General features: G+C 43.9%; 1 protein-coding gene across 2 annotated transcripts in view; it reads left to right on the top strand.

The window, feature by feature from the left end:
- Window positions 1-15889, top strand: part of LOC115326793 (GDP-mannose 4,6 dehydratase) — a 32599-nt gene extending 16710 nt beyond the window's left edge. For both annotated transcript variants that reach the window (XM_029987731.4, XM_029987732.4), the window contains exons 8-10: window positions 2211-2307; window positions 6617-6685; window positions 15425-15889. In XM_029987731.4, coding sequence (XP_029843591.1) covers window positions 2211-2307; window positions 6617-6685; window positions 15425-15487 — 229 coding nt within the window. In that variant the 3' untranslated portion in view covers window positions 15488-15889. The remainder of the gene's footprint in view (window positions 1-2210; window positions 2308-6616; window positions 6686-15424) is intronic.
- Window positions 15890-24397: the final 8508 nt, after the last annotated feature.

Raw genomic sequence — 24397 nt, 5'->3', positions numbered from 1 at the left:
ACTCACAGACTTGGCACTCTCGGCGTCTCGCACTTCAGCTTCCACGTTTAGCTTCTGCGTTCCGGGCACGCGGTTCCTATACGGTGACATCAACGGAATCACTCACTTCGTTGGACTCTTCGACACTGATCGCAGCAGCGATGGGAGTGATGTTGTCAAAAAATGTTAGAAGCTGGTCATTTTGACTTCGACCGGCTCGCGACCAGCTCCAGCGACGACGACGAGATCTTCTTGGACGAATTCGCCGTCGCGTGCAACGTTCGCGCACATGCATGCAGGGTGGAAGATCAGAGGTCAAGGGGACAAGAGCAAGAGTATACGCAGGAGTAGCCAAGTCGCGTGAGAGTGTGCTATCGTGCCGTGGCGAGGCGAGTTTGGGTGAGCATGGGGCACCTAGAATGAGAGAGCATTCAACTAAATATGATCACGCAGTTTGTGGGCACCATGGTGTGACTAACTTGAGCAGTGTTGCCTGGTCGCAAGACGAAAATGATCAACATTCCTAAATTGATTGTTGCACTTTCTAGAGCTCTGAAAATCGCAAAACTTGGCGTATATACGAAGTAACCTATGGGCTTTTCATTTCAAGAATAATCTACCCAATTAGGTTTCATGTCCCAGCCCCTTTAAAGACATATCATTGTTTAATGTATTTACTAATACTCGCTTTCACTTCTAGAACCGTAGTAAAAAGAAGTCTGGCTCCTCAAGGAGCATTACTATGTAGATGATTAAGATATATGTAGGGTAGGTGCTTTTTAGATTAGCGTAAAATACTGGGCAAGTGCCCACTCAAACTTTGGAGATAATAGCAAAAAAATGGGTTATGGTTGCTTGTCTAGTCATCAATTTTACATATAAATGTACTGTCGTATTTTCTCAGATCTTACAAATTTGGTAATGGGTGCTTAATGTGGAATGGGCGGATGCACGGTATTCTACGGTAGATATATGTTATCTTATCAATACGTAAACTCTTCTTCCTCCAACAATCAAACCTCATAAGAACTACTTTGCATTGAGTATGAGCAAGGTGCAAAACTTCCATAATGGGCTGTTATGCATTATAAGAGTCCAGTGTAACACCCTGCCAATATTATTGCCAGTTTTGTATTCACTAATATTATCTCGGATTTGCATTATGTATGTTGATGGTTTTGGCACTGCTGCTTTTCCATAAGAGTGTAATATAGAATTATTGACCTGGAAGATGCAATATGGGGTGCTGCAAGCTCAGAATGAGTTAATAGAACGAGATCCAACACATCTGCTGTTAATGGTGTCACTTTGGCGGGCTTAAAGGGGCACTGACACCCCAAAGATCATATTTTTTTTTATTGTCTAAAGCGATGCAAGTTATAGTCATAGACAAAAAAAAAAAAAAACGCATCGCGAAAAAAAATTTTTTGCGCGCCGCGCTCCTTTTTATTTTTGCCGCTTTTCTCTCCCACTGCTCCTCCTTGCTTCTTTTGATTGGTGACGTCAAAAATCATGAAATTTAGAAGCTTTGTAGGCGACATTTCTATATCATTTAATAGCGGCAATCGTAAAACATGTTTTTTAACACAATTGCGAACGCACTACAGCCCCTCTTTTTGAAATACCAAAAATCGGAGTCCGGTGTGATGTTGCTTCCTGGATTTGTATCCTCCCTCGGAAAACTTGGCGGCGCTTGAGCAGAGAATGATTGGTGAGTCGGGGAAGAAACTGTTTTTTTCCCGCGCCTGCGAACTTCTATCCCGCTCCTCACCTCCTCCTCGCTTCGGGTCGCGGTGGCAACGGCGCTTTGCTTCGTAGCGTGGGGCGGAGGTCCGAAAGAAAGTCGTCTCGCAGGAGACCACAAAATTTGACGTCACTGCACTGGCACGGATCGCATGGGAACTTCAAATTCGGCATTTGGAAATTGTCTTTTTGCTTCACAAATACTGGATTCCCAAGTTTCGAATTTTGAGAGTAATGTCCCGGCATCGTTTTCAATCGTTTCGTATAATTTAAAAAAATATGATTTTGATGTGTCGGTGCTCCTTTAATAACAAATTGTAGTAGTTAGATTAAAATCTAAATGAAGGCTAACAGTCATTGTTTTCTGATGAAGATTTACTCGGAAGTGGAATACCGTCTGACCAAACAACGAAAGGATTATTAAATAATTTATTTATTTCAAATAAAAGTGTTTTGCAAACTCAGTTTACATGAGTTCTGATTTTCAGGTGGGAAGGTAGTGGTCTGGAAGAAGTGGGAAAGGAGAAGGACTCTGGAGTTGTTCGAGTTAAAGTAAACCCCAAGTACTTCCGCCCAGCAGAAGTGGTAAGTTCAGTTATAAGCATTTTTTTACTCTTGCCATTTTGAATCTTTCTTTTAAAGGGGGCTTCATTAAATCTCGAGTTGTTGAGGTCTATGGTCAGTCTTCGCAGTGTCCCTTTCAAATCAATGTTTCTATTCCTTCATCAGCTGAAGTAGACTTTTGATTGAGGCCGTGTAGCACTTCCCCACGCTTGCATATGTCAACTGTTTTACCTTTTTTTTTTTTTTTTTTTTTTTTGTGAGACAGTTTTTTTATGAAAATTCGAAACAAACAATAAAATAACTTGATGTGGCGGAGCATTATCAAGTAACTGTATAGGCTCTGCTTGCAGAGCCAGATTATCGCATATATTTTCCTTTCATCGCCGCTAACAAGATATACATTCTACACTAAAATGAACAAACTGGAAGGTTCCTTGACCATTGAACATTATGTGTAGCCACTGGGTACAGTGTAATTGCATTCTTTTATAATGTGAGCACCGTTTTAAAGTATCTGTCTCCGAAGTATGGGAAGCAGACGACACAAAGAATGAACGTGTTGCTTGCGTCTGCAGCGCTCGCTGGGCGATACGCGATATGCGACCGGCACATCCGGGCACCATGGACCAGACGAGAAGGCGTAGCTATGGCTTGCTCACAAACCGAAAGCGAAGGGATAGCATTTTCGTCTGCCGCATTCTACCGAGGACATAGCGGGAAACTGGAGACGAATAATTGGACAACGGCGCACGCACAGCGCGTCACCACACTACGTTTTCTGCTCCGCCCACGGCAGCATGCCGCCTCACGGGCCGCGCCAGCCGCACCTTTGTGTCTCCTGCTAAAAAGACGGTCGCTTCCCGCAGTGCAGCCTTGGATCCAACATGGCCGCCCTGGGAGCAGCATTGCGGTACTCTGCTCTGCAGGCAGAGCATATACAGTTACTCTAGAGTGGGGGTCTCCAAACGTTTCGGCTAGGGGGTCCGGATTGGGGACCCATGCAGGCTTGAGGACCGGAAATTATAAAAGACAGTATAAACGAGGAAATGCTAAATAAATGAACCTAAACAAGCATTTAAATACAAAAATTTCTACTAGAGCATTCAGAAAGAAATGCAAGGTGGACAAATATGTGTAATTTATTTTTAGGTATAAGATTTTACTGGACATTACAAAATAATGGTGATCTTGCCAGACATAAATCAAAGCGCATGAGACCTCTGGCGTATTCACACCGGGCAGAAGACTAATGAAAATGGTAGATCAGATCAGATCACTACTCACATTATACATGAGAATGCAAAGGAATATTTTCATAGTTATGCAGACATGAAGCAAGGAATTGTGAATAGTAATCCTTGTGATGGCAATGTACAATAAATACGGCGAGAGAACCGGCGCTTTGGTGCAGTACTCTAGACATGTGCAAATAGTAGATTTCGAGTTGGAAGCGAAAAGTGGTTTGGCCGAACCTCAGTTTGCCGGAATTTCGAATTGAATAGTTTCTTCAAGCTTTTCACTACTGCACCATGCCTGAATGAAAACCCATCTGACCTCTTAAAAGTTGTTCCTTAACTTCCACTTGTCCATATCTAAGCTAAGTTCATTTTAACCTAGCTATATTATGGACTGTGCCCTCAGAAAGTCCATTGCCTACATTGGAATGGCAAGTAAACAATGCATTTAACGTAAAATTAAAGCTATTGAGTTGCCCAGTTATGCCTAATTGAGGGGATTTACAAGCCTTGCTATATTGAAATATCCTTTATTAAATCGAGAGTTTGAGAAAATAAGAATTCTGAATGATGAACGTAGGTTGTCAGGACATCTCTGCCTAACATATACCACATAATAGCCACAGTTTTTTTAAATTTCACTGTAGTGTAGATATCAACATTCACAAAGTTCCCGTTCCTTTTTACACACACTGCACACGTGCGTGCACCATCCCTCTTTGAAAGTGGGCTTTCCCTTTAAGAATGTGACTGCAATATTTGTACTTCTCGAAGTATCGATTGCAGCACGTTAGCCCCGTGGATCGCGCTTCTTACCGAGCACCGGTGCTTTGCAGAGAAGCAACACTTGCAAAAGTGAGTTCCGTGGGTGTTTCTTCTCCGGAGTGCACCGGTGCTCGGTAAAAACGTAGTTATTATAATGTACACTAGAGGTACAACTAGTGCTAGTGTGCGGTTTCAAATTGAAGCAGACAGCAACCAGTCTAAAATTGACTTCCTCTAATGCATTTCTATGGTAAAAAGTGAGTGCATTTTCTCCCTGCGCTTGATTACAAGAGCAAATAACTGGAATAATTTGTACTTACTACTAGATAGCTTGAAACATTTCTTGGTCATGCAGAAGGAAATAATGGTCGGTTACGGCGTTTTTCTTTCAAATTCATGGCATTAAAAACAATGCTAAAATGACTTCGAAGCAATGAAGAGCATTTCTAAAATGAAGGAGATATCAAGAACTACGCACTAACTCTGGATCAGTACCTACCTGTGCATGTCGACGATCAAAATAAAGTAAAGCCAAGTAATGAGGGCGATTTGTAATAAATTACATTTGTTTTATTCACTCTGCTGCTCATATATGGGTGAAAACTTAAGTTCTAGCGTTCAAAACTAACGTCTGCATGCTCAAAAACTTTTAAAATGGGGAAAAGCCAGAAAACTCTTGCTGCCAGATGATTTCAGCCCGATAATAAAAAGCACTTCTTCTTCCTCTTTTTACCTTCTTAGTGGTCATTTTAGTGGCATACAAATATAGCAGGTTATCAAGATTGCCACACGCGTCGCTGAGCAAGCGCGTGCATGTCCAAATGGTTACCGCACTTGGCTGTCGCGCGGAGGATATGGGTTCGATTCCAGTGAGCGGAATGTTCTTTTATTTATTCTTTCTAAATGGCGTTCTCGCAAATTCGAGAACTTTCTCGTCTGATCGAGGTACGAATATTCTTTGCGTTGAACGTTCTAGGCCGAATGTTCCAGAAACCCGTGTGGCAAGCCGGGGTCAGTCTCGCTCCAGCGCTCGATCGTGCTGTTCCACCGGCATCGGCACCTGCGACGCTAGTCTTTCTCTATTTTGTTTTGGGCACGAGTTCGCCCCATTAATTGTTCAGTTTACTCAGTTATTCGTCGCCTCATCCTTTGTCATTCGTGACAATATTAGCGTCATCGGGATGTTGGCGCTCCTTGAGCAAGTCCTACATTCTTTTCGGCTGCTATTTTTGCTAAAATTCGCCGATTGTCTTTGCACACTTTCTGTGGAACATAGGACTGGACCTGGAATAGTGAATGTTAAACATCGCTCACTGATTGGAAGAATACTGTAGCTAAAGTAACTTCACTTTTATAATGTTAATGAAGTTACCTACTATTTGCTACAACCCAAGTAACAAAGGTAATTTCTGTTATTCTCCGGTGAAGAGACAAAATTCAGGCGCGTTTTCCCATAGGAATGCACAGGTGTGCTGCAGAAGTGGACTGGTTGCTGTCTGCTTCAATTTAAAACTGGAAGTCCCATAGACACTAGCACCAGTTGAACCTCTAGTGTACACTATAATAACTCTTTGGGTAAGAAGTGCACTCAATGGGGCTAAGTCGCTGCAGTCAACACTTTGAAAAATGTGAATATCAGAATTCATCTGAATGCAAATATCTAATAACGTATTACTCAAAACTAATATTCAAAAATTTGAATATTTGCACAACCCTACAGTTTTCTGTCATTCTTTCTGATATCTTCGCTTCTTTTGTATCTTTGTTTCTGTCCCCGTCCTTGATGTTTTATCCTTTCAAGTATTCATATGTGTAATATCTTTGTTTGCGCTTTTGGTGCATGTTGCGGTGCCAATTTTTTTAGGAGCTCTTATTTTTTGCATTGGTAGCAGGGTTGGGCATCACCGGAAAGCCCGCGGCCATCCACGGCCGGTCAGAACGCCTTCGCGGGCCCAAATTTGGAGACCGCTGCTCTAGAGCAATAGTGCTTGCACTGCCACCTGCCGACGAGCGCACAAAACAAGCTCCAAAACCGAAACATGAGCCAGACTCCTGGATGGACTTTATGGTTCATAACAGACTGCACGAGTGGCACTTGTGATTAGTGGCCAAGTGGTTAAAAGCTTGCTTCAATATTCAGAACCGGAGGCACGCAGATTTTGTGTCAAATGTGTGGGACGCTGTGCCTAGCAGCGTGCCGTTTTCCCTTTCCTCACTTTCTTCTTCTCTGCCTTCTTTGCATGCCAGAAATGTGCTCTTTCCGGGTAATGGAAAGAGGAATATGGTTTTGATGTCACATTTGTCTGATGTGTTTACACTTTTTCCTTTAGGACTTCCTGCTTGGTGATGCCTCAAAGGCTAAGGAGAAGCTGGGCTGGGAGAGAAGGATAAGTTTCCAGGTATTTGCCTCTTCTTTGAGCAATGAAAGTACCGCATTTAGACAAATTTAACCCAAGCTTTTTGGGGTCTTTTGTCGAAGTTATGCGCTTCAAAACGCACTTTGGGTTATATTCGAAATTGAGCTTGACCACCGAACGCCTGAGCAATGGGGCAAAGCCACACCACAGCCATGCATGCTTGTTGTTGCTAGATTAAACACTTTTGAAAAGAGCAGTGAGGTGAGGAGTGACACAAGGACGAGGGCAAGCAAAGGAGCAGAGCCGCAGAGCCATTGCAAAGCCTCGATATTGCCCAACCGATCTCCAACGTCCTTGTTAACGGACGTGTTAAACCACTTTTTACTGCCTGTCTGAGAATCATTCTTGCGTTTGCATTCTGCGCCACCTAACAATGGAAACGACCGAATTGCGGCATCTTTTAAGAAAAAGCCTTTCCTCGTATTCAAAGACGTCGGTAACTCGAGTGCGGCGCGGTGTCTCGGTGTGGACAAGTCCACAATCCGGGGATGGTGCAAAAGCCGTGCACAGATTTTCCAAGCTGCCTAAGTGAAGGGCCCTCTATGGACCAAAGCGTGGTCGCTACCCTGATCTGGCGAAGGAGTTCGCAATGTAATGGAGAGGTCCCAGGTTTGATACCCGGACCAGGCGGATTTTTTCGGTCACGCACCAGTCACCTAGCTGTGTTTGGAGATTTGTGTTTGTCCTTTGTCCCTCTTGTTCCCCTTCTCCAGGGATTATTTTCGTCATTCTTGTCCAGCTCGCTTGCACCTTTGCATTTAATTGCATTACAGTCGAATCTCGTTATAACAGACCTTGGTTTTGACTAAGATTTTGGTCTGTTGTAAAAGGAGTATGTTGTATGCATATATGAAGTTGAGTCCATGGTGCATAGAGGAAAACCAACCGAACTTCACAAATCAGTATGTTATATCCAAATGTCTGTTGTAACCAGGTCTGTTATAATGACCTTAGACTGTATAATCATAACGTTAAATTGCAAGCTTCACCCTTGTTGGTGTTAGACTGGTGGCGGCTGATAAAACCAGTTTGCTTTACTGATGTCTAACCCCTGGTTAGCTCAATTGGTAGAGCGCTCCACCTGTAATGGAGAGGTCCCGGGTTCGATACCCGGACCAGGCGGATTTTTTTGGTCGCGCACCAGTCACCTAGCTGTGTTTGGAGATTTGTGTTTGTCCTTTGTTCCTCTTGTTCCCCTTCTCCAGGGATTATTTTCGTCAGTCGAGTTCGCAATGTTCGTGCAGGATCATCGGGGTCAATTCTTGCCTGTGAATATGGTGACCATTCATCTGAAAGCAAGGAAGCTAGCTAGCACGAGGGGCTTGTCTCTCTCGCAGTTTTTTTTTTAAGGCCAGTCACTCAATGGTGCAGAAGTTTGCACGTCGTGCGGGTTTTTCACTTTGCCAGCAAACTTCAATTTGCCGGAAGCTCCCAGCAGACTACGAAGAGAAGCCGATAGCTTTCTAGTGGCCCGTGATCCACCTACGAACGCACCGCAACTCCACGATTGGTATTGCCGACAAAACGCCAACCTTTTGGACGTGCCGTCGAACTATGCCGTGGGCGTTCACGGTACGAAAGAGGTGCGGCTCCGTACCACGGGCAACAAAAAAGCTCGAGTGACGGCAATGCTGGTGTGCACAGCATACGGACACAAACTGCCGCCCTACCTTATCTTTAAGAAAAAGGCCATGCCGAAGAATGAGAACTTTCCACCCCGCACGCACATGAGTTGTAGTGAGAAGGGATGGATGGACAGTGCCGTTATGAGCAACTAGATTCATGTCGTGTGGGACAGTCGTCCAGGTGCGAGATTAGCGAAGTGGTCCATGCTCGTTCTGGTTGCTTTCGGGGACATTTGACCGACGAGGTCATAAACACCATCAGGGAGGTCAAGAGCAACCTCATTGCAATACGGAGGGGGGGGGGGGTATGACTTCCCGACTGCAGCCCCTCGATGTATGACGTATCAACAAGCCCTTCAAGGATCATGTGTGGAGGGAGTAGGAGTGACCCGCCGAGAACAAGAAGCTAACGCCGGTGGGAACCGTCAAGCGGACGTCGATCTCGCAAGTCGCACAATGGATCACGAATGCGTGAAAGCTTATGCCATGCTCATGTGTGTCCTGTACATTCCTCAAGTGTTGCTTGTCCAGTAACAGTGACAGTACGAACGCAATGCTCACGTACAGTGATAAGGAAATTAGCAGCAACGACGAGTGAATAAAATAGACGTACGTCGACTTACCGTACTTACTCGCATAATGAACGCACCCCTCGCAACGGGTACTAATATTTGGACTGTTTTTTTTCCCCTCCCGTAATGAACGCACCTCCAATTCGCAGCTCCGCGAGTCTAGAATTGCGTCCAACTCACCCAGCCAATTTTCTTCTGCTGCCAAGCGGTTAGGCTAAGTCAACCTAAGCCAAGCTGCTCTCGTAATGGTTGCAAGTGCATTCTTGCGGAAGTGATCAACCATGAAACAGAGCGGCGCGCACATTTGACGAAGCTTGGGTCGAGTCGTAGCAGAGTCAACACCGTACTGCATTTGCTTGTCCTCACGATAGCATTGATGATAGAGCTTAGTTACAACAACCATCGCACAGCCCACGAAGCTCTGCTGTGTGACATGACGTGACAAATTATCGTTCCCCTACACGCCGCAAGAATGTGTCACTGAAAGTTTGGCAACAGCAAAACTTTTGGCAGGAAGGGACCATCCATATTACGTGGACACCGCGCGAAGAAAGTCATTATTGATACATCGTGAGCTTGTAACACGGGGAGAACTTTTTTGGCAATGAAGCCGGTTGTGTGCGTCCGTGCACTTGCAGGTTTTCAGCGCCGATTAAAGCTGCGCACCGCACTCCTATTTTTTTTTAAATGCTACAAAATGTCCCGGAATATAGCTCAACCTGCTCATCCCCGGTTGCCGGGTTGAAATCTCGACGGAGGTGCCCACATTTTGACACAGGCTTATTGCTGCCTTCGCAGCAATTTGCCCGCTTCTGTGTAACTGAGATCTCAGTTACACACCACAAGATCCCCAGGTGGTCCAAATTCATAATCTGACCTCCGCTAAGGCATACCAGATGCCCTTCGTAGGTCTGGCGCATAAACCTCCAAGTTCACATTTATTGGCCCGAAAATAGCCGAGTCTTCGCGTCTTGTTTCTACAGGCGTGAGGCATGTACATACCTGCCGACTCTTCTGAATCTTCCAAAAAATGTATGAATTATAACTAGGGCTCCGTGTTTTCGGATAAATCCGAAAAACACCCGCCGGTAAAATTTTGGTCAATTCGGATTTACCCGATAAACTCCGAATGTTTATGTGCCTATGCCACCCCCCCCCCCCCCCCCCCAACAGCAAAAAAAAAAAAAAAAAAAAGTAAATATTTTTTTATTTTTTTTTACAATTAGTTTAGCACGGAGTCAATGTTCCCGGGAAAATGGCACCATAATTATATTTCAAATCTCGGACCGTTGTCAAAAGGGGTCTTGCCGCTTGTCTCGTCGAGGTTGATTCAGGGCAACAGGTCATTGTACATTCGGGTCACGACAAAAGCCACTCTTTTGGTTTCCAGTTTGGGCCATGGGATTTAGAGAAAGGAAAGGGTATGTTTCTGGGGGTAACAGTGAAAGCTGTGGACCATTGAGATTGTATTAAATAGAGAAAAGGGACAGTTGAAACTATCTATTACATCCTTAACCACTCCACCTCGCGCGGCAGCGAGATAGATTGATGGGATGACTACGAAGCTTCCTTGCGGCTACCTCTGGAAGTTTATTTATCTTAAGGTATCGACGTTTACCGAAGCCACACTTGTGTACGACTTTTGTCGTGGCACAAATTAATAGTGCCAATGGCAATGGCACGAACGTCAAATTCATCTGAAGAAATTTTAATCGATACAAGCGCGTTTTATTCTTTATCTGGCTTACGTTTACATACGGTTATTATTTACATATTTATTTTCAATAGGAAGCATTGTGAAATTAAACTCCGAATTTCGGAAAATCGGCAATCAAACAAATATAAACTCTGAATCTTCGGCAAAAAATAAGCTCCGAAAAACACCCTCCGATTTTGACGAAAAATAAACTCCGAAAACACGGACAACTAATTATAACTGATTTTACGATTTTACGAATCTTGCTCCGAATTTTACGAAAAAATGCTAAAAAACACCGCTGCTGGTGGTATCTTGCACCGCCACAAGAGGGCGATAGGTACCGTCCACGGCAATGTCGTGGTTTCTATCAAAAACCCAAAGCCTTTGGTCGTGTGTTCGGCGGCACACGTTGGTTTGACCGCGCTGTTTCAGCCAGTTTCGTGGGGAACAGTCAGGCGGAGCAGTCCAAATGAGAGAGAGCAGTTTTTTTCTGCTGTATGTTTGTACTAAGCGATGGTATGCAATTACATCTGCAACAAGTTTCCTTTGGAAAACGTCGACCTCAAGATGGCTGAAGTTGAACAACTGCAGTCATTGGAGACTTCATCATTCAGCAGCATACGGCATTTTGTTACGGCATTCCCTGCACTGCTGCCTCAGCAGAGCAACGAGTCAAAGGATGAGGCAATGGACAAACTCCCAGTTGAGTTTGCTAACCTGCAAAGATATAATAACCTTTCGTTGGATATATTGAACGAACGAAGGAGCGACATACATTGGGTGCAGGTAGAAGAAATTCGAAGTGTGGACAGAACGCTCAGGTTCCACAGGATTGCAGCGCTCATGCTGGGGATTTTGACAGTTTCCCACAGCAACGCTGAATGTGAAAGACTGTTCAGCTCTGTAAATAAGACCCGAACGTAGTTCCGCTCCTCAGTTTCCGACAAGACCCTCGGAAATCTGCTCATGGTGAAGGGGCATCAGAATGGGGTGTGCTTTGAACAAGTGTACTCCGAGAACTTTCTAAAGCAGGCAAAATCGGCAGCAGCAAAATCTTTGAAAAAAGAAACTATCTTTGATTCCGAGAACTTTCTAATGCAGTCGAAACCGGCAACAAAAAATTCAACGGCAAAATAAACCGTCATTAATGCTGAAAAGTGCCTGCCTCATAGTTACCCCCCCCCCCCGTGGCCATGGGAGGATGTTATGAATTCGAAAGTCCACAGGTTAGCAGGTATGCATATATATTCGTACACTGAGAAACAGCCGGCGCTTAGTACGACTGACACGGTGGTCGTCTAATCGTGCATGTGTCTCCTGCTTTAGTAGCCTGAATTGTGTACCTGTATAAAGCTGTACGGCAGACCACATGTTTGTTGTCAATAGCAAAATAGTCAGTGGAAATTATGAATGCCGTGATAAGTATGCTCCAGTGCACATTCATTTGGTTTCACTGCACAACTGATATTTTCACGCACATTTATATATTTAGCTGGTAACAGCAAATTAGTATCATGAGCGTAATCAATCAGAGCAGATCATTGTCCTGCGATTTGGCGATAACAGTTTTCAGAAGTTCACCAGCACAAGATGTTGTCCATACATTAAGATGCGCACTGTCATGTGGAAACTTGTGAAAAACAACTCCCGAGCTGGTCAACTGGTAGTTCGAGCAGGCAGAAACACAACATGAATCTTTCTCCAGGCATCGCAGCAAGGCATCGGAGATGTGGCCCGCGCTCGTATCGTAAACAAAACGTCGTTCTCAAACTACCAACAGCAGTGAGATGAAACAGATTGCTCCCAGCTTTGAGGAGCATGCAGGGCAGCGCAAACTAGCGCATCCGTGTTACGGTGATCACGTGGACACCGTTAAGCCAACATCGGTAGGAGAAACTCATGACGTCATCAATCAATTTCGCTTTGAGAAGTAAAAACAAAACGTCAGAATGATGTAGGCATGACTCTGACGTAGTGGCTCAGTGTTGGCTGCTCCAACTCCGTGGTATTGAGTGCGCTGTTGATTGTGCCTCACGTCGCATGCTAGGGTTAGTAGATTTCGGCAACTTGGCTCATTTGAAAGTTTTCTGGCCAGTTTATTAAATATATAGATGGAATTAGATAGTAATATTTGACATGTGGTTTTCCTAGACGATACTGAAGAGGGCTGCATATTTTTCGCAGTATCAAAGATGAAGCGGAGTTGCCTTTTAAAGGAGCTGTGCAACAGTTTCAGTGCTTTGCTTAAATAATATGGGAGTTGGTGTCTCGACCTTTCTGAAGTAAAGAACAAAAAGCCGCTTTTGCCTGCATGTCCTAGTTTTTATTTTAAAAATGAACAAAGATTGAGGTTTTCGGCACTTCTCAACTCCTTCACCATCTTCCGAGTCACGCGCGCTGTGACGTCAAGGGGGTCGCGCGGGGTTCCGGTCAAGCTCTCTCTCTAGAGCCATCGGTGAGCAGCGAGAACTCATCCGCTTGCGACTGCGTGACCACGTGCTGGCAGGCGCAGCGCAAACTATATGGTGAAAGGAGGGAAGTCTCATCCGGGTCCGGCCATACCCGTCCGGCTCTGCTCCCCTCCGGCTTATGGCGGCTGTTCATGGTAGCAGATAGAGCTGACGGTTTTGTGGACCTAGGATAGATGGCGCCACTAAAACTCCGTATAAAAACGTGTCGATGATACCAGGTTTTTGACATATTTATATTTATGTTGGAACAGGATTTATAGAAAAGTTACCCTTTATCGAGCAGGTATTCGCACACTTCCTATCTTTCTACAAGACCCCCATTGATGTCATGCCGTGTGGTTCTCATGGCCGCCGCTTGTGGCTGCAGGTCGGGGAATATTGTAATTTTTGCCCCGCAATTACACGGCGGAATCGTAACATTTAGAAGGAAGGAGGTGTGTTTTCTGTCCTTTGTGACAAGATGAACAATGTCAAAAGTAGAAGATGCCAATTCTTTCAATGTTAAATTCGTTGCACAGCTCCTTTAAAACACAGCTCTGTGGCTTATTTAAAACAAGACATTTACAGTCGCCGACCGTTTTTACAGACTGATAATTTGGATTTGTTCAATATTTCGGACCTAAAGGCGGAACCATGACTTACCCCATAGAAATAGTGTATAATCATGACTAATGTTTCGGACAGCTTGAAGTCCGAAAGTTTGATTATTCGGACAAAATTGTAGCGAGCGATCAGCGGAAAACACCATCAAGAAGCGTCCATTTTGAATTCTGTGTTGGCTGCCAATGGATTGGCTTCGTTTGGCAGCGCTACTTGAGCACTCCTGCGTCCTACCGCTTGGTGACGCTATGCTAGCCCTTTTTTTTTTCCATTTAGCTGCACGTCATCATCATCATCATTATTATCATTTTGCTTTGTTTTTCGTTCCTTCGCGTCCCCATTTTTCGCCTGTGGATTTGCGCCTCTGATCTCGTTCGGACAACGCTGCCTTGGACGTCATGGCCCCATCTGTTGTTCTGCTACTCGACCATAATGCTAGAAAAGAAGGCAGCAATTCTCAAGGTAACAGAAAGTTGCCGAACGGAAACCGAGGCGTAACCTAAAACAAGGCACGCAGGCGTAACCTGAAACAAGGCACTATTTACGGCTTTTTTAAGCCCACTTGGGAGTAATGAAGGCAAGTTTTTCCATGTGCTGATTTTTCGGACTGCTCAATAATTCGGACGTTTTTTCGGTCCTAGCGAAGTCTGCATAATCGGTTGGTGACTGTATTTAGCAAAAATATATATAAATAGACTGGTAAGATAATCCAGTGCTTGGCCACCACCCCTTTGGCCTTCATATATACCAGTGTTTTCAGATAAAACTTGCACTTCGGACACTTCCTCTCCCATTAGGGGTCGGTCAGGGAATTTTGATATAATACTCAAGAAAAACCTGGAAAAATCAGGTAATTGGAATACATAATTTTGGTAGACACCCTGACTGTGACTCTAAGACTGCATGTTTCATAGAAGTCCTTCAACTTTGAAGAAATCATTTTCTTTGATGTTGTCACTTTAACTAGCTCCCGGAAACAAGGTTTGATGTCCAACATCACAGGTTGCTCTTTTCATTTTTTTTTTTTTTTTTTTTTTTTTGTTCAGACTTTATGTGAGAGACAACTCCTCTTAACAGCAGGATTTTTCAAGCATAGCGACTTTATGAAACATCTCTCTCTACCTTTTTGAAAGTATGAGTCATGGTCCGAAGCATGACTTTTTATTGTGTGGTTTCATCACTGTCAGGAATTTCTCTTGCTAAAGAAATTAGGTGTGCAGTGGTTCAGATATTTTAAAAATATGTAAGTGCTGAACCTTCTCATATGAAGCTGGCATACTTCATGCTTGCTAATATGTAGACAGTTAAACTCTTGCTGCATAGATCCATCCCCATGCCTCCTCCATGCCTTGGGGAAAGATATTCCACTCTGGATTTCAAATGGCTGAACATGATTTGGTCATCACAGCTATTGCCAATAGCAATCGTTTTGAGGGCTCTCTGTCATTGCCACAACACATTGTTCTACCTCACTCTTGGCACCACTGTGATTTCTGTTGGTGTTGTTTGCACAAAGGCTATCAATCTTGCTTTGTAGAGAATATTTCTCAATAACTGCATTGAGATTGGAATCGAGAAGTATTAGAGCATGGATAAATTGAACATTAATGAACGTGATAGTTTCATGCTCAAATGCAGGTCTGCAGAGGTAGTGTTTCTCTGTTCTTTTGTTGGTAGCACTTGCTTACCGTAGCTTGTGCTTGGTTGGATTTTAAACTCTCATTTCACAGTGGTGGTATTGTCTTACCTTTTAGGATCTAGTCAAGGAGATGGTGGACTCGGATATTTCTCTGATGAAGAAGAATCCTGGTGCCTAAAGTGATCTGAAGTTCTGTACCACATCTTGCCTTGTGCCCATCAGGCCTTCTGTGACATTCCACAACAGGGGAATGAATTTGTCGGCCCTGCTTCAAATTGCCTTATTGAGGCACAGTCATTTTACACACACATTATCTTTTGTTACCTGGCTGCGCACAAATGCCTTATACAGGCATCTTTCTCGATTTTTTTTTTCTTGTCACAGGGTTTAGATATTTAAATATCTTATTAGGGAGTCTCTTTGTTGCACTGGAATTGTTTTGTTTTCCTTTTATATATGAAATTCTGTAAACAAGCAGTGAATATAATATTAGTCTCTTTGGGACTCGGTGTATCAAGTGTGGTTTCCTTGAATCTCGGCATTATTTTTGCTATTGTGCAATAAAGGTATTTCTGCCTGACCTTTGAAATTGTCTATGTGTTTGAAGTTTCAATAAATGTGGCATGCCTCCAACAGGTGTAGACATGGGTGGGGCTTTTTTTTCTATTAATGGGTTCATCCTTGCATTTGTCGCCAAGCTTCCGTTTCTGCCATTAGTTTTTCAAGAGTTTTTGTATGCACTTTTATTAATTTGTTTGTATATGCGGGTGGGCAGAGGTATTGTTTCCTGATATCTGCAGCACACTTCGAGTCGTGAAACATTTATTGATCATACTAAGCAGACTTGTACACGTTACTGAAAAATAGTAAGGAATTAAATTTACAATTCCTCAAGAGCTAAATTGTAATTTTTTACAATTACAATTACCCTCCCATAAAAGTAACTGACCGTTACCCCAAAAAGTAATCCGTTACTTTCAACATTATTGCCCTCAAGTAAGAAACAAAGGGAAAAGGGTTATTCAAGTTCTTATTGTTGCAACCTGCTCCATTTAATGACCTCGAGTATTTTGAGCAACAGCTGACTCGAAAGTCTCGTCAGACATTTTGCGTTATTTCTTACTCGATATGTCGACCGCTACGCTGAAAACCCTTTGAACTGCGTGGGAGTGCCGTATTGTGCCTCACGAATGCTTTGTGCTCTGCATTGAGATTTTTCAGCGAAGTAATGGAAGTACTATTTACCCCGAAAATAGAGCAAAGCTTCCTCGTTGCAGCCGTTGCCTGATATTTGAGAGTTTTAGTAGATCGTTCCGATACCTCCGATACCCCCGATAACGATATGATGAATGCGCAAAGGCGGCGGCGGAGTATCTGATATCGTTATCGGACTCATCGGGACGATCTACTAAAAATCTCCTTTGTCGAAATCGCGAATCTGTACAAGTTATCATACATCTAACTGAAACTAAAATAATAATCATGCCCATCTTACTATACTGGCATATATTGCCAGCGCAACTTTCACGACCCTATCAAAATGGCTGTCATCTGGATGGTCGTCGTAGAACAGCGGTGCGAGGCTGGGTCTGCGACGCGTGAATAATTCTAGTTGCGAGCAGTATTAGAGCCTTAGGTTATTTTTTCACGCCAGGAAGGTGCAGGCAAGCCCTTTTATTATAAGGTCAATCATCCAGGAGCTAGGGAGCGCGATTCTCACACCGCGGTACCACTATCGCTGAAAGTTGTAACAGTAAGGTGACAAATAATAAATAAGGTTTGACTCGATATTATTCTTCCTTTGGTTCTGAAGAGGTCGAGCCTCGGTTGAGACGTTGGTGAATAAAAAAAAGTTTCCAGTAAATAAATATAAGTAATAAAAAAAAAAGTCACTTATAACAACAATTAATTAGGACGGCGGTTAAAACAAGGAAATGGAAAGGCACGTTTGCCTTGTGTACCTTTCTTGGTGCTATTCAAAAATGGACGAAGCGTGAACCGACTGCAGTTTACTCCGGTGTTCTCCAGACAGACGTCCGCTGATGCCAAGGGCAGCGAATGGCAGAGTACTAAGTAATCCCCGCTATGGCCACACTAACGAGTTTCACTCTCTCCTCAAGCCAGAATATGAAGTCTACGTCAGCCACCGTTATGATTTATTTGTAAAAATATCTGCTTGAGGTAAGATGCGTCCTGCTGGGGTCAGTACAGGAAGAAGAAGAAAAAAAGGCTATTACCATTTTCGAAGTGCTGGCAAAAAGCTGACTCACAAAAAGGGTGACTTAGATGCTGATAACCTGGCTGGAATTCACAAATAAAGTGGGCCAACCCTAGAAGTTGGACTACAAAAAATTAAGTAGCTTTTAAAACAGGGTTAAATTAGATGAAAGAAACAAAAAAAAAAAAATCCTGTTTTGTAAAAGAAGATGATAAAGATTAAAAAGGCGCGACAGGACAACGGACACAGACACAGCGCTTTGTCTGTCTCCTTCTGTGTCGGTTGTCCTGTCGCGCTCTTTAATCATTATGAATCACCAACTCGCCCACCTTTCTACCCTCGTGAGAAGATGATAAGTGTGCCGCAGCGAACGAGCATGCATGCTTGTGGCAATAACACCTTCACATATTATCAGATCTCTTTTAGTAGATTTTAGGGTTGACGGAGGCGTTGTCTCGTGTTTGTCATTATGAAAATGGTCGTAGTCACTATAACCGAGAAGGACATTGTTAATTCTTGTCTGTGCACTTACCGCCTCGGGCTTCTCGAGGAGGCATACAATCACTTCGTGTCCTCTCCCCGCCGTCGATCGCAAAAAAAAAAAAAAAAAAAATAAATAAATAAATAAAAATAAAAAAAACGAAGGGATAAAAAGAAGCGGATATAACTTGCCCCCCCCCCCCCCACTTTTTTTTTTCTTTTTGTAGAAATGCTTATTCAGGCTATGTCATTCAGATTTATTTGGTTTAAATCACATTAATTTTATTTGAATACCTAGATAGAAAATAGTTACTCGATATAACTAAATGTATTTCTAAACATGGCAGATTGGTTGATCAATTCGTCTGATCATTGGTGACAATGCGGAAGAAAGAATTGCTCCTAATTTAAAGTACAGTTTTCGCCGAGTATAGAAGAAAAATTGCTATTTTTAATATATTTTTTCACGTTCTAAGTTGCTTGCAATAAGACATTGCTTTTTCTAGGTTTTCCTTTTTTCGCGTTCTGATTTACTTGCAATAGGACATTACGTAACTGACAAACAAAATGGAAGGTAGAAAGAAAGCTCAATGTTCGAGTTGCTCAGAAAAGAACTGCTTTCTACTCGTGTTCTGCACGATATGAATCTTTCTTGAATATTTTTTTTTTTAATTTTTGGTATGAAACCAGTGCACGTGGAAAGCATAAAACGATAGACAAATGGCAAATAAAAACTATTTTCCTAATTATTTTTTAGGGGGAGATTTGATCTAAATCATAGTGAAACTGGCCTGGTTTAAATTCGAGATGCCGCGAACTTTTTCGACCCTAAGGTTCGAAGGTCGAACCAGAGGGTTCGACAGGTTCGAGAAGTTTCGCTTTGTCGAACAATGGCGTTTATAAATTGTATCATTTCGAACTTCCCAACTTCTTATATTCGATTGTTTCGATCTTTCGACCTGCTGAAATTCGCGATTTACGAACTTTCGATCTTGTTTCTTGAAAAGTTCGATAAGTATCATTGTTCCGAACCTGCCATCTTGAAATTTTCAACGAATTGCGAATCTCATCAGGATTCAAAATATTGCGCCGAAGCTTTTATTCGTCGTTCCTAGGCGGACCGACCACACGAGTTCTTGCCTATCTTGCCTGTTGTTGGCGAGCATCGACTGGCGACTGCCCGGCTTAGTTGCTGCGCATCGTTACTTGCTTCCAGTTTAGTTTCACTTCGCGACACTTTGCGACCTTTTTTACGTTTTCGGCGAAGATCCAACGATCATGCATGGAGCAGGCTGACATGCATGCAGTCATTATGATCCCATTAAAGGAAGAACCAGGAAGCAGACTCAAGATAATTAATCGTTCCTCTACAGAGTGCTATTAGGTGTCTGAAGATGATGTGTGCTCCTTTTACATCGGTCCTTAGGGAGATATATGCAATGACTACTGTTTATTTCTGTGCGTTTTTCATATCCCTCAAGAAAGCTGCCTTCAGAAAGTGAAGATCTCTCAACATAATTACGCGTTTTGCCTGTAATGATTTTAAATCACATTCATAATATTTTTAAGAATTAAAAAAAAAATTACACGAAGTTCATAAATGTCTATAAATAATTTTCTGCAGTTCCACACACCCAAGAACGTCAACCCTGTAAGAGCTCTAAAAAGAGAGTGTACATGCATGCAAACAAATGTGGCCATGAAGGAAGAAAATATTGTCGCTTAAAAAGCCTGGAAATTCGACCAAACTAAATGGACCGAGCGTTACCACTTTTTTGAAAAATTAAAAAGGGAAGAAGATATTAAAAACTTGCAATTAAGATGCCCGGTTCCTCGGCAGGAACTTCGGGGACGCCTTGTAGCTGACTCTGCTCCCAGCTTTCAAGATGGCACCTGACAGAAGCTCTTCATTAGTTATCTTTAAAAGAAAGCCTCTGGAAGGTGTCATATAGAAAGTTTGTGCGAATGGCGCCATATTTTCTTTGCTTTCTCGGGCGACGCACACGCGCATGCCGGGTTGCGGAGCAGTACACGCTGGGCTGTTGCTTGGAACAGGGTGCCTTGATGTGCGCTTTTCTTTGGGTGATGACATCTGACCATTTTCTTCCTGACGCTTTTATTTCTTTTTTGTTCGCGCGTCTCCCGACCGGCACGATATCTTGCATTGACAGTGCTACGGCGGCAGTTTGTAACCGGCTATTTGTATTTTTCTCGAATGCGCGTGCTGTCGGCATCGATAACTACAATGTCATCACCCTTAGCAAAGTGCACAAGAAGGCACCCTAGCTTGGAATGGTGTATACACCATTCCAATATTTATAAAGCCACAGCCCAGCGTGCGATCTTTACAGCCCAGCACGCGTGTGTCTCTAGCTGTTAGAATCCAGTGATGTGATTGGCCTAAGCCGTTTTGGAGCACCTTTCGGAGCAGCCAAAACAGTGTTTTGGAGCAGAAAAAGAGGCCTTTGGAGCAGCCAAAACAGTGTTTTGGAGCAAGAAAAAGTACAACGTAGACTCTAACCAATTTCTTCAATGTGCCCGACGTTTCGAAGCCAGCTCGGCTCCTTGTTCACGGGTGACTGTATATGGGCCCAAGGGTAGCAACCTGTCGTCGTTTTCTTCTCTTCTCTCCTAGCTTTGTTTTCTTCTTCTGTTCCTGTGTGTGGCGCATTTTAGCCCGTGTATATAGCTGCTTGGAAGCGTTCCGGTGGATCGGTTCAGGTTGTTGCTTGTATTTTGAACACCAGCTGACAAAGGGAATGTCACAGTGGTGATGGACCGTACAGACTATAAGGAGAAGGTGCACGCACTTCTGAACACCAAAGCGTACATGATGCTACCGAAAGACCCGACATCAAAAATTCAAGGAATCTTAAACAAAGCGCTTTACGCCGTCTTCAACAAATATCCGGAGTTTCGGGCTCTCTACCTTAGTCTTATCTGCCGAAACGGATCGACTCCTGCGTTCTACGGCTTACCAAAAATACACAAGTGTGGCATTCCGCTTCGTCCCATAGTTGACTTTACAACGTCGCCATTACGAGCGCTGTCAAACTATCTCCATCGTCTGTTTCTTCCGCTCATGGGGAAGACCAACACACATGTCGAGAACACTGCCCACTTCATCGAACTCGCTTCGGACCTGCAATTGAACGACGACGAGTGCCTTGTTTCATTTGATGTGGTATCTCTCTTCACGAGCATTCCCATTCGACTCGCGGTGTCGGTTGTCAGAACGGCACTCAAGGCCGACACGACTCTACCTGAAAGAACACACCTCTCGGTGAATGAGATATGTCGGCTACTAGAGCTGTGTCTGACAAATACCTACTTTTCTTTCGCTGGTCGCTACTACAAGCAAAGTAGTGGCACAGCCATGGGTGCCGCGGTGTCCGTCACTGTCGCCAACCTCACAATGGAAGCCATCGAGCAAAAAGCCTTAAGCACATTTTCTCCCACACCGACTCTGTTTCTACGTTACGTGGATGATTGCTTCTGTGTTGCCAAGTCCAGCGAAGTCGATCGCTTTCACATTCATCTCAATTCCATCCATCCAGACATTCAATTCACGGTTGAACAAGAGTCTAACGGGTGCCTTCCATTTCTGGATGTGGCAGTGGAAAAAACAGGGAACCATTTATCCTTCCAAGTATACAGGAAAGCAACGCATACCGGTCGCTACCTAAACTTCTCGTCAGACCACCCTACGGCTCACAAATCCTCTGTAGTGTCGACGCTCTTTCGACGCGCCCTCACGGTCTGCTCAACAAAGAAGTCACTTAAGATGGAAGTCGATATTATAAAGCGAGACCTTCGGAAAAACAACTACCCTACGAGATTTGTCAACAAAATATACAAACAACTTCGTCACCCTCCTACATCCAAGAACAAAAACACCTCCAGCCGCATGTGTGTCCCGTACCTCCATGGCACGAGCGAGGTCCTTGCCCGCGTTTTGAGACCGTACGGCATTGCAGTTACGCATAAACCTGTCTCAACTCTGGGCCATTTTCTTCCTCTTCCAAAGGATCGTCCACCAAAAGAAAAAGCTCAAGGCCTGATTTACCAAATTCCTTGTGCCGAATGCGACGCCTCTTATGTGGGGGAAACGAAGAACTTTCCCGAACGTCTGCGTAGGCATAAGTATGATGTTAAGAAGAATGACATCCAAGGCAGCGCGCTGGCGGAACATGCTCAGAAGACCGGCCACGCCATTGGCTTTGACAGCAGCTCCATCCTCGACACAGAAAGAAACTGGAGAAAGCGGCTCTTAATAGAATCTTGGCACATACAAAATACAAGCAACAACCTGAACCGATCCACCGGAACGCTTCCAAGCAGCTATATACACGGGCTAAAATGCGCCACACACAGGAACAGAAGAAGAAAACAAAGCTAGGAGAGAAGAGAAGAAAACGACGACAGGTTGCTACCCTTGGGCCCATATACAGTCACCCGTGAACAAGGAGCCGAGCTGGCTTCGAAACGTCGGGCACATTGAAGAAATTGGTTAGAGTCTACGTTGTACTTTTTCTTATTACTTACCTAACCAGGCGGAGTTCCGCCGAAATGTTTACATGTTTTGGAGCAGCAAAAGTAGCTTTTAATATTCTAATAAAAATAAAAATATTTGTTTTAAATGCTGGACACGTAAAGATAATCTTGCTCGCTGAAATAAACCAATCATGGTCAAGTTCGGACACCTGGGAGTCTTTCAAGATGTAACTGAAATGCCAATGACATGACACATTTCTTTTTGCTTTTCGAGACATTCTGCAAGGCTGAAGCAAGCTTTGCTTTAGCTTAGGGAAGTAATGAATGTCCAATTTGAATGTCTCCAAAGAGACATTGCGACATCCCACAAGTGTACAGTGCTGTAGGCGTTGCCAAGCAATTCCGAAAAACCGCTTGACACCATTTTACTGACTGCCAACGTGCCAGATTTTTGTCAAAAATAATTAAATGTAAAACAATGAATTGCAAGCGTCCCGGCTGGTGCCTCTGTCGTGCAATTATGTTCGCATCGTTGGTTCGCATGCACGTGAGGGCAACTCCGGCAGGCTTGCTGGTGCACGTGCTTCGTCGCGCGAGCGAAACGGCTGTTCGATTGAAACCGAAACCATGCCTCTCCGCTCCGTCGCCAACTGGTTGCCAAAAGTTTATGCAAAATGTAACTGCCCAGCATGCGACAAAAAAAGAGTCCAGCGCCGCGTGCTTGCGAGGCTGGCAGGCGAGGTACGAGCTAAACACAGAAAAAAAGAACCTGAGCGCATTGATGCAAGACATCACGAGCCAGGGTCGCTTTGTGCAACGAATGAACTCGAGACAGACAAGCGCGCTCTGCGGGTTCAGCGTGCAGACATTCCCTTCTTTGCTTTAGCTCACTTCAACTTTTCTTCACAACACATTTTTCACGTACCGGGGTCCCTCTCGAAAGAAAGCCCACCAAGAGAAACCTAGGTAATCAATACTTTGACACAGCAGTCTTTGAGTTAGAGAGGGTTTTTGTAGCAGCGTATGTTTTAAACAAGAGCATGAATGTTGATGAACATGCGGCGGTCTTTATGTTTCAGTTTAGAAAGCTCCATATCTCCAACGTCGTGTGGCCGTTGATTTCAGGAGCGAGAGCTTCAGCTCAAAAAGCAACTCCCACCGCGCCGAAACATAATTTCGTTTCACAGCGTCACGTCATGGCTGGTACCCAGCACGCTAGCGTCGCAGCACACACACACGCCGGCATCTATCGTTAAAAAAAAAAAAAAAAAAAAAAAACGCGAGACGAGACTTACGCTTACGAGACGACGAGAGCGTGAAAGAAGAGACGGCATGGCGGAAAAAACAATGCAAAAAACCATGGACGATTGATGCAGGGCATTTTGTGTCGGGCGGCCGTTTGCGCCGCCTAGCTCAATCAGTTACGGTACTTAGTTTAGTTTCAGTTTTGAAAGGCGACCAAAATTGGCCCTTTGGCGCAGGCTTGGTGCAGATTACCCATATTTTGGCAAAATGTAGCAGGATGTAGCAGGGTTAGCCCCTTGGCGCAGTTTGGCGCAATTGACGCAGCCATCACATCACTGAGAATCTGAAGTTCTAACAGCTTCGGAAAGCGAGCAAAGCGCTCGACGCAACCGCTGAGAGAAGCCCCGCCTTCAGCGCCAGCTCGCTGACTTCCGCGGTGCTTTGGTTGCTTGTGTACGCTTGTGTTAGCAACAGTGTTGAGTAAAGTACATCTAAAACGTACTTGAAGTAAAGTACAAAGAAATGAGACGTGATGTACTTGAACTAAAGTATTAAGTACACTGGGTGCAATGTACTTGAAGTAAAGTACTATAAATACAATATACTTTCAAAGTAAAGTACAAGTATTTTAACACAATCTTTCATAATGCC

Source organism: Ixodes scapularis, unplaced genomic scaffold (genome assembly GCF_016920785.2).
Source record: "Ixodes scapularis isolate PalLabHiFi unplaced genomic scaffold, ASM1692078v2 PGA_scaffold9__187_contigs__length_104089568, whole genome shotgun sequence".
Taxonomy (NCBI): Eukaryota; Metazoa; Arthropoda; class Arachnida; order Ixodida; family Ixodidae; genus Ixodes; species Ixodes scapularis.
This window is presented reverse-complemented; position numbering and strand designations above follow the sequence as displayed.